Source organism: Physella acuta, unplaced genomic scaffold, assembly GCF_028476545.2.
Source record: "Physella acuta isolate Inbredline_101_S28 unplaced genomic scaffold, ASM2847654v3 ptg000653l, whole genome shotgun sequence".
Classification (NCBI taxonomy): domain Eukaryota; kingdom Metazoa; phylum Mollusca; class Gastropoda; family Physidae; genus Physella; species Physella acuta.
The window spans coordinates 70,883-82,500 of NW_026732172.1; the positions used below are offsets into that span (position 1 = coordinate 70,883).

The window sequence follows — 11,618 nt, forward strand, 5'->3', positions numbered from 1 at the left end:
ACTGTTGATAAAAACAAATTCCTTTAGTCCAAACACCGGAAGATTTGTTTGGTCCAAACACCGGAAGATTTGTTTGGTCCAAACACCGGAAGATTTGTTTGGTCCAAACACCGGAAGATTTGTTTGGTCCAAACACCGGAAGATTTGTCTGGTCCAAACACCGGAAGATTATTTTGGTCCAAATAACACAAGTTCTATGTACAAAACCTGAGACCAAAATTTCCTTGAGGTAAGAACCAGCCATGGAAACAATAACAATGGACACAACACAAGTTGTTGCTTAATTAGGACTAATTAAGTTTCGTGAAATTACGACTAAATATATCCAATGCATGTAAGGTTTGATTTCAGTGCGGATTAAGATTGTTACATACATAAATGTTAGGTTTTATTTTAGTGAGGATTAGGTTGCATATATAGAAAGCAGCGCTTAAGCGCTATATGGAGTAGTTTGGTTAAGATTCAATATTTTAAGAAAATCATTGTTGTTAAGAAGTGCTTTGAGTTTAATTATTTAAAGTATATTACATGAACTAATTAACAAACCAGCGTGATGTTAATTAGTACGGAACTTGCATGAAACAAGTTAAAACACAATTTTATGTTGGTGCTCTGTCTGCCATCTAACGAGGTCAGACTGACCTAGTTAACGTAAACACAGGAGTAGTGTTTGCTTAATTAGACAAACTAATCAGCGCAATTATCTAAGAGACGCCGAACGTGATTTTTGTGGAATATTTTTTGTGTGTAAAGTGTTGACAAGTCTTTACTGCTAGTGTATGCCACAAAGTTAGCACGTAGTAGGGTGTGGTGATCTGTGGTTAAACCACGCCACACGTGGCTAACCACAAAGGTCTATCAACGAAAGATGTTATGGGAAGTTAAACCCCTTGGATCCACACAATGACAAATGTCTCCGGTGAACTTTTGGCGATAATGAACAAAAAAATAAATTGAAAGGTCACGTGGACGTTGTTACAAGTACCGCACACATTTTTACAAATACCGCACACATTTTTACAAATACCGTACACATTTTTACAAATACCGCACACATTTTTACAAATACCGCACACATTTTTACAAATACCGCACACATTTTTACAAATACCGTACACATTTTTACAAATACCGCACACATTTTTACAAATACCGCACACATTTTTACAAATACCGCACACATTTTTACAAATACCGTAGGCCCTACACATTTTTACAAATACCGCACACATTTTTACAAATACCGTAGGCCCTACACATTTTTACAAATACCGCACACATTTTTACAAATACCGTAGGCCCTACACATTTTTACAAATACCGCACACATTTTTACAAATACCGTAGGCCCTACACATTTTTACAAATACCGCACACATTTTTACAAATACCGTAGGCCCTACACATTTTTACAAATACCGCACACATTTTTACAAATACCGTAGGCCCTACACATTTTTACAAATACCGCATACATTTTTACAAATACCGTAGGCCCTACACATTTTTACAAATACCGCACACATTTTTCTAGCAGACGATACGCCGTCTTGATGTCTACACGTTATTAAATCGATAGCCTTCAATTATAATGAACACCATTGTTAGCTAGATCTACACGCTCAAAGAATGGAATGACACGCTGCCATATGCCATTGTCTTTGATTACAGAAGATCGTCTGCTTGTAGACTATAATAGTAGTATTTTAGTTCTGGTCATTTATTTTAACGATATTGAGTTTGAATTTTTAGTTTTGTTTTGTAAGACAAATAATCGCGAATAATTTTTAAATGACTTGGAAATCATAAAATTGCGAAATAAAAATCCATTCGAAAAAATATAATTAGCGAATTTTAGAAACACATTAAGAAATGTAAACATTTGTGCCTGCCCTGGGGTGACTTAATTCTATATCATTGTGTGCGAATGTTCCAGATCAAGATGGATAGTGACTTATGAATTTCTGTGGCAACGTTTAGACATATGACATGGTGATGTCGACCGAGCCAAATAAAAAGTTAGTTCTTTTAAAAACTTGATTAGTATTCAATCAAGGAGTCATATAAAAACTCCATTCATTCATTAAGTCTTTTCAATACTTAATCTTTCATTCATTCAGTTTATCTTTTCAAAATTTTATCATTCTTTTATTCAGTGAGTTATTTAAAGGTTTATCATTCTTTCTTTTAATAACAAAGTGTAAAACTCAAAGATTATAATAAAACAAATTTTGTTTAAAGTTAAGGCAAGAACGTAAATTTGTTTTCAATCTAAAGTTTAGAAGTTAAAAAACCTGTGACGGGCAAGGTGACGAACATACGTGAAGATTTAAACCAGCATCCTCAGTTTTATGACAAGGACAGGTAGGGGCATATGTCATATGTGGTGTCATAGGTAGGGGCGTATGTCATATGTCGTGTGATAGGTAGGGGCATATGTCATATGTGGTGTGATAGGTAGGGGCGTATGTCATATGTCGTGTGATAGGTAGGGGCATATGTCATATGTGTTGTAGGGGCATTTATTATCTGTGTTGTAGGGGCATATGTCATATGTGGTGTGATAGGTAGGGGCATATGCCATCTGTGTTGTAAGGGCATATGTCATATGTGGTGTGATAGGTAGGGGCATATGTCATATGTGGTGTGATAGGTAGGGGCATATGCCATATGTGTTGTAGGGGCATATATCATCTGTGTTGTAGGGGCATATGTCATATGTGGTGTGATAGGTAGGGGCATATGCCAGCTGTGTTGTAGGGGCATATGTCATATGTGGTATGATAGGTAGGGGCGTATGTCATATGTGTTGTAGGGGCATATATCATCTGTGTTGTAGGGGCATATGTCATATGTGGTGTGATAGGTAGGGGCATATGCCATCTGTGTTGTAGGGGCATATGTCATATGTGGTGTGATAGGTAGGGGCATGTGTGATCTGTGTTGTAAAAGCAATGTCATTTATGGTGTGTTAGGTAGGAGCATATGTCATTTGTGGTGTGTTGGGTAGGAACATATGTCATCTGCGTTGTAGGGGCATATGTTATCTGTGTTGTGAAAGGTAGGGGCATATGTCTTTGGTGGTGTGATAGGTAGGAGCATATGTCATCTGTGTTGTAGGGGCATATGCCATCTGTGGTGTAGGGGCATATGACATATGTGGTGTGATAGGTAGGGGCATATGTCATTGGTGGTGTGATAGGTAGGGGCATATGTCATCTGCGTTGTAGGGGCATATGACATATGTGGTGTGATAGGTAGGAGCATATGTCATTGGTGGTGTGATAGGTAGGGGCATATGTCATCTGCGTTGTAGGGGCATATGTTATCTGTGTTGTGAAAGGTAGGGGCATATGTCTTTGGTGGTGTGATAGGTAGGAGCATATGTCATCTGTGTTGTAGGGGCATATGCCATCTGTGGTGTAGGGGCATATGACATATGTGGTGTGATAGGTAGGGGCATATGTCATTGGTGGTGTGATAGGTAGGGGCATATGTCATATGTGTTGTGATATGTAGGGGCACAGTTATATGTGGTGTGATAGGTAGGGGCATATGTCATTGGTGGTGTGATAGGTAGGGGCATATGTCATATGTGGTGTGATAGGTAGGAGCATATGTCATCTGTGTTGTAGGGGCATATGCCATCTGTGGTGTAGGGGCATATGACATATGTGGTGTGATAGGTAAGGGCATATGTCCTCTGTGGTTTAGAGGCATTTGTCATCTGTGGTATAGGGGCATATGTCATATGTGGTGTGATAGGTAGGGGCAAATGTTATATGTGGTGTGATAGGTAGGGGCATATGTGGTGTGATAGGTAGGGGCATATGTCATCTGTGTTGTAGGGGCATATGCCATCTGTGGTGTAGGGGCATATGTCATATGTGGTGTGATAGGTAGGGGCATATGTCATATGTGGTTTAGAGGCATTTGTCATCTGTGGTATAGGGGCATATGTCATATGTGGTGTGATAGGTAGGGGCATATGTCATATGTGGTGTGATAGGTAGGGGCATGTCATATGTGGTTTAGAGGCATTTGTCATCTGTGGTATAGGGGCATATGTCATATGTGGTGTGATAGGTAGGGGCATATGTCATATGTGGTGTGATAGGTAGGGGCATATGTGGTGTGATAGGTAGGGGCATATGTCATCTGTGTTGTAGGGGCATATGCCATCTGTGGTGTAGGGGCATATGTCATATGTGGTGTGATAGGTAGGGGCATATGTCATATGTGGTTTAGAGGCATTTGTCATCTGTGGTATAGGGGCATATGTCATATGTGGTGTGATAGGTAGGGGCATATGTCATATGTGGTGTGATAGGTAGGGGCATATGTTATATGTGGTGTGATAGGTAGGGGCATATGTGGTGTGATAGGTAGGGGCATATGTCATCAGTGTTGTAGGGGCATATGCCATCTGTGGTGTAGGGGCATATGTCATAAATGGTGTGATAGGTAGGGGCATATGTCATATGTGGTGTGATAGGTAGGGGCATATGTCATATGTGGTGTGATAGGTAGGGGCATATGTCATATGTGTTGTAGGGGCATATATCATCTGTGTTGTAGGGACATATGTCATATGTGGTGTGATAGGGGACAATTCTATTTATGGTTCATGGTCTGGACTATTATGTGTTGTGTTCTATATTGTGTTTAGATGTGATCAATGGTGAGGTCAGTAGTGTCATCTTGTATTATCTCTGTACTAATGAATTATCTCTGTACTAATGAATCATCTCTGCTTGAATCTTGTCTCTGTACTAATGAATCATCTCTGCTTGAATCTTGGCTCTGTACTAATGAATTATCTCTCTGCTTGAATCTTGGCTCTGTACTAATGAATTATCTCTGTACTAATGAATCATCTCTGCTTGAATCTTGTCTCTGTACTAATGAATCATCTCTGCTTGAATCTTGGCTCTGTACTAATGAATTATCTCTCTGCTTGAATCTTGGCTCTGTACTAATGAATTATCTCTGCTTGAATATTGTCTCTGTACTAATGAATTATCTCTGTACTAATGAATTATCTCTGTGTTTGAATCTCGTCTCTGTACTAATGAATTATCTCTGCTTGAATATTGTCTCTGTACTAATGAATTATCTCTGCTTGAATCTTGTCTCTGTACTAATGAATTATCTCTGCTTGAATATTATCTCTGTACTAATGAATTATCTCTGTTTGAATCTTGTCTCTGTACTAATGAATTATCTCTGCTTGAATATTGTCTCTGTACTAATGAATTATCTCTGCTTGAATCTTGTCTCTGTACTAATGAATTATCTCTGCTTGAATATTGTCTCTGTACTAATGAATTATCTCTGCTTGAATCTTCTCTCTGTACTAATGAATTATCTCTCTGCTTGAATCTTGTCTCTGTACTAATGAATTATCTCTGCTTGAATATTGTCTCTGTACTAATGAATTATCTCTGCTTGAATATTGTCTCTGTACTAATGAATTATCTCTGCTTGAATATTGTCTCTGTACTAATGAATTATCTCTGTACTAATGAATTATCTCTGTGTTTGAATCTCGTCTCTGTACTAATGAATTATCTCTGCTTGAATATTGTCTCTGTACTAATGAATTATCTCTGCTTGAATCTTGTCTCTGTACTAATGAATTATCTCTGCTTGAATCTTGTCTCTGTACTAATGAATTATCTCTGCTTGAATCTTGTCTCTGTACTAATGAATTATCTCTGCTTGAATCTTGTCTCTGTACTAATGAATCATCTCTGTACTAATGAATTATCTCTGCTTGAATCTTGTCTCTGTACTAATGAATTATCTCTGCTTGAATCTTGTCTCTGTACTAATGAATTATCTCTGCTTGAATCTTGTCTCTGTACTAATGAATTATCTCTGCTTGAATCTTGTCTCTGTACTAATGAATTATCTCTGCTTGAATCTTGTCTCTGTACTAATGAATTATCTCTGCTTGAATCTTGTCTCTGTACTAATGAATCATCTCTGTACTAATGAATTATCTCTGCTTGAATCTTGTCTCTGTACTAATGAATTATCTCTGCTTGAATCTTGTCTCTGTACTAATGAATTCTCTCTGTGCTTGAACCTCGTCTCTTTATCCCCATCATTTTTCAGCCTATACTTTGAAATCGTGCCGGGGAAAAAAGGCGGCGTCTTTAACCTGACAAAGGGCGCCAAGATTGAAATCCCAGACTCTTGTCTTGGTGTCAAGGACGTTATCAAGTTCACGGTACTCGCCCCCCACGAACGCTGGAAGATTGATCTACCCGAGCTACCCCTAGCTGACGCCATCATCAGCGAAATTTTCGCCCTTAAAGCCAGCAGCTATGGAGCGAAGAACGGCATCTTCCTGTATCTGCCGTACAAACAAGTCAACGTGGACTATTATAAAGTTGGCGTCAAAGTGAGGATTAAGGACAAGTGGTTGGACTATGACACGGAGATAGAGGTACGTCATTGTACTTTGTGACGTCAGTGTACTTTGTGATGTCAGTGTACGTTGTGCTGTCTGAGGTTTAAGATGGCTGTTACAATTTTTACTTTTCTTTATAAAAGATCTTATAAAGATCTAATTGTGTAACAGTAGTGTGACGGTCGTGTGACGGTCGTGTGACGGTCGTGTGACGGTCGTGTGACGGTCGTGTGACGGTCGTATGACGGTGTGTCATAGAAATGTTTTGGATCCCCAGGAAGTCGATTCCGTCATGTATGCTGTGGTTGAAGTCAACCGTGACATGACGCTTGTTGTGACGTCACAACTCCTGAAGGAAGAGTTCGGGGTTGCGATCAACGGCCGACTGTACTCGTCTGACTATTACAAAAACTTGACCGCCCGCTTCCCAAAGAAAACAATCGACAAGGAGATACTGTGTACACTACAGGTGGGTTCAGGTGATACTGTGTACACTACAGGTAGTTCAAGGTGATACTTTGTACACTACAGGTAGTTCAAGGTGATACTGTGTACACTACAGGTTGGTCCAGGTGATACTGTGTACAATACAGGTTGGTCAAGGTGATACTTTGTACACTACAGGTAGTTCAAGGTGATACTGTGTACAATACAGGTGAGTCTAGGTGATACTGTGTACAATACAGGTGAGTCTAGGTGATACTTTGTACACTACAGGTGAGTCTAGGTGATACTGTGTACACTACAGGTGGGTCTAGGTGATACTTTGTACACTACAGGTGAGACAAGGTGATACTGTGTACACTACAGGTGAGTCAAGGTGATACTTTGTACACTACAGGTGAGTCTAGGTGATACTTTGTACACTACAGGTGAGACAAGGTGATACTGTGTACACTACAGGTGAGTCAAGGTGATACTTTGTACACTACAGGTGAGTCAAGGTGATACTGTGTACACTACAGGTGGGTCCAGGTGATACTGTGTACACTACAGGTGGGTCAAGGTGATACTTTGTACAATACAGGTGAGACAAGGTGTTATATAAGACATGTGACAGTAAAGTGACATGGACATGTGTAGAGTGACAGTAAAGTGACATAGACATGTGTACAGTAAAGTGACATAGACATGTGTACAGTAAAGTGACATAGACATGTGTACAGTAAAGTGACATAGACATGTGTACAGTAAAGTGACATGGACATGTGTAAAGTGACAGTAAAGTGACATAGACATGTGTACACTAAAGTGACATAGACATGTGTACAGTAAAGTGACATAGACATGTGTACAGTAAAGTGACATGGACATGTGTAAAGTGACAGTAAAGTGACATAGACATGTGTACACTAAAGTGACATAGACATGTGTACAGTAAAGTGACATAGACATGTGTACAGTAAAGTGACATGGACATGTGTAAAGTGACAGTAAAGTGACATAGACATGTGTACACTAAAGTGACATAGACGTGTACAGTAAAGTGACATAGACATGTGTACAGTAAAGTGACATAGACATATGTACAGTAAAGTGACATAGACATGTGTACAGTAAAGTGACATAGACATGTGTACAGCAAAGTGACATAGACATGTAAAGTGACAGGGACATGTGTACAGTAAAGTGACATAGACATGTGTACAGTAAAGTGACATGGACATGTGTAGAGTGACAGTAAAGTGACATAGACATGTGTACAGTAAAGTGACAGACGTGTACAGTAAAGTGACATAGACATGTGTACAGTAAAGTGACATAGACATGTGTAAATTAAAGTGATCCTAGACTACTTTTTCCCGCTCAGTGTTTCCCCATCAGCCCCGAGAATCTGAAGATTGCCAAGACCTTCAACTTCTCAGACACCATGGACCTGGTGGCCGTCTCAGAGTTGATCGACTTCAGCTTAGCCGTGGACGCCAACTTTAAGCGCTTCCTCACCATCCAGCTCCCTCTACCCAAGGGCGTTCGGCTAGAGGTGGAGGGCGGAGGCAAGTAGGCCATCAACCAATGGCCCGTCTTCGTATAGTTTACATATGGGGGGGGGGGAGGGAGGCAAGTAGGCCATCAACCAATGGCCCAGTCTTCGTATAGTTTACATATAGTGGGAGGCAAGTAGGCCATCAACCAATGGCCCGTCTTCGTATAGTTTACATATGGGGGGGGGGGGGGAGGGAGGCAAGTAGGCCATCAACCAATGGCCCGTCTTCGTATAGTTTACATATGGGGGGGGAGGGAGGCAAGTAGGCCATCAACCAATGGCCCGTCTTCGTATAGTTTACATATGGGGGGGGGGGAGGGAGGCAAGTAGGCCATCAACCAATGGCCCGCCTTCATATAGTTTACATATAGTGGGGGGGGGGGGGAGGCAAGCAGGCCATCAAACAATGGCCCGTCTTCATATAGTTTACATATAGTGGGGGGAGGGCGGAGGCAAGTAGGCCATCAACCAATGGCCCGTCTTCGTATAGTTTACATATAGTGGGAGGCAAGTAGGCCATCAAACAATGGCCCGTCTTCATATAGTTTACATATAGTGGGGGGGGGGGGGGAGGCAAGTAGGCCATCAACCAATGGCCCGTCTTCATATAGTTTACATATAGGGGGGGGGGGGGAAGGCAAGTAGGCCATCAACCAATGGCCCGTCTTCATATAGTTTACATATAGTAGGGGGGGGGAGGCAAGTAGGCCATCAACCAATGGCCCGTCTTCATATAGTTTACATATATTGGGGGGGGGGGGAGGCAAGTAGGCCAACAACCAATGGCCCGTCTTCATATAGTTTACATATAGCGGGAGGCAAGTAGGCCATCAATCAATGGCCCGTCTTCATATAGTTTACATATATTGGGGGGGGGGGGAGGCAAGTAGGCCAACAACCAATGGCCCGTCTTCATATAGTTTACATATAGCGGGAGGCAAGTAGGCCATCAATCAATGGCCCGTCTTCATATAGTTTACATATAGGGGGGGGGGGGGCAAGTAGGCCATCAAACAATGGCCCGTCTTCATATAGTTTACATATAGGGGGGGGGGGCAAGTAGGCCATCAAACAATGGCCCGTCTTCATATAGTTTACATATAGTGGGGGGGGGGGGGGGAGAGGGAGGCAAGTAGGCCATCAAACAATGGCCCGTCTTCATATAGTTTACATATAGTGGGGGGGGGGGAGAGGGAGGCAAGTAGGCCATCAAACAATGGCCCGTCTTCATATAGTTTACATATAGGGGGGGGGGCAAGTAGGCCATCGAACAATGGCCCGTCTTCATATAGTTTACATATAGGGGGGGGGCAAGTAGGCCATCAAACAATGGCCCGTCTTCATATAGTTTATATATAGTGGGGGGGGGGGGAGAGGGAGGCAAGTAGGCCATCAAACAATGGCCCGTCTTCATATAGTGTACATATAGTGGGGGGGGGGCAAGTAGGCCATCGAACAATGGCCCGTCTTCATATAGTTTACATATAGTGGGGGGGGGGGGAGAGGGAGGCAAGTAGGCCATCAAACAATGGCCCGTCTTCATATAGTTTACATATAGGGGGGGGGGCAAGTAGGCCATCGAACAATGGCCCGTCTTCATATAGTTTACATATAGGGGGGGGGGCAAGTAGGCCATCAACCAATGGCCCGTCTTCATATAGTTTATATATAGTGGGGGGGGGAGAGGGAGGCAAGTAGGCCATCAAACAATGGCCCGTCTTCATATAGTTTATATATAGTGGGGGGGGGGAGAGGGAGGCAAGTAGGCCATCAAACAATGGCCCGTCTTCATATAGTTTATATATAGTGGGGGGGGGGGGGAGAGGGAGGCAAGTAGGCCATCAAACAATGGCCCGTCTTCATATAGTTTATATATAGTGGGGGGGGGGGAGAGGGAGGCAAGTAGGCCATCAAACAATGGCCCGTCTTCATATAGTTTACATATAGTGGGGGGGGAGGCAAGTAGGCCATCAAACAATGGCCCGTCTTCATATAGTTTATATATAGTGGGGGGGGGGGGGAGAGGGAGGCAAGTAGGCCATCAAACAATGGCCCGTCTTCATATAGTTTACATATAGGGGGGGGGGGGAGAGGGAGGCAAGTAGGCCATCAAACAATGGCCCGTCTTCATATAGTTTATATATAGTGGGGGGGGGGGAGAGGGAGGCAAGTAGGCCATCAAACAATGGCCCGTCTTCATATAGTTTACATATAGTGGGGGGGGAGGCAAGTAGGCCATCAAACAATGGCCCGTCTTCATATAGTTTATATATAGTGGGGGGGGGGGGAGAGGGAGGCAAGTAGGCCATCAAACAATGGCCCGTCTTCATATAGTTTACATATAGTGGGGGGGGAGGCAAGTAGGCCATCAAACAATGGCCCGTCTTCATATAGTTTACATATAGGGGGGGGGGGGGGGAGAGGGAGGCAAGTAGGCCATCAAACAATGGCCCGTCTTCATATAGTTTACATATAGGGGGGGGGGGAGAGGGAGGCAAGTAGGCCATCAAACAATGGCCCGTCTTCATATAGTTTATATATAGTGGGGGGGGGGGAGAGGGAGGCAAGTAGGCCATCAAACAATGGCCCGTCTTCATATAGTTTACATATAGTAGGGGGGGGAGGCAAGTAGGCCATCAACCAATGGCCCGTCTTTATATAGTTTACATATAGGGGGGGGGGGGCAAGTAGGCCATCAAACAATGGCCCGTCTTCATATAGTTTACATATAGGGGGGGGGGGGGCAAGTAGGCCATCAAACAATGGCCCGTCTTCATATAGTTTACATATAGTAGGGGGGGGGAGGCAAGTAGGCCATCAACCAATGGCCCGTCTTTATATAGTTTACATATAGGGGGGGGGGGGCAAGTAGGCCATCAAACAATGGCCCGTCTTCATATAGTTTACATATAGTAGGGGGGGGGGGAGGCAAGTAGGCCATCAACCAATGGCCCGTCTTTATATAGTTTACATATAGGGGGGGGGGGGCAAGTAGGCCATCAAACAATGGCCCGTCTTCATATAGTTTACATATAGTAGGGGGGGGGGGGCAAGTAGGCCATCAAACAATGGCCCGTCTTCATATAGTTTACATATAGTAGGGGGGGGAGGCAAGTAGGCCATCAACCAATGGCCCGTCTTCATATAGTTTACATATAGTAGGGGGGGGGGGAGGCAAGTAGGCCATCAACCAATGGCCCGTCTTCATATAGTTTA

General features: G+C 42.8%; 1 protein-coding gene across 1 annotated transcript in view; it reads left to right on the forward strand.

Moving 5' to 3' along the window:
- Window positions 1-1,700: 1,700 nt before the first annotated feature.
- LOC131948620 (uncharacterized) overlaps window positions 1,701-11,618 on the forward strand; it is a 53,232-nt gene continuing 43,314 nt past the window's right edge. The window contains exons 1-5 of the mRNA XM_059310227.1: window positions 1,701-2,018; window positions 2,278-2,364; window positions 6,121-6,454; window positions 6,696-6,887; window positions 8,229-8,412. Of these exons, the coding sequence (XP_059166210.1) occupies window positions 1,990-2,018; window positions 2,278-2,364; window positions 6,121-6,454; window positions 6,696-6,887; window positions 8,229-8,412 (826 nt within the window). The 5' untranslated portion in view covers window positions 1,701-1,989. The remainder of the gene's footprint in view (window positions 2,019-2,277; window positions 2,365-6,120; window positions 6,455-6,695; window positions 6,888-8,228; window positions 8,413-11,618) is intronic.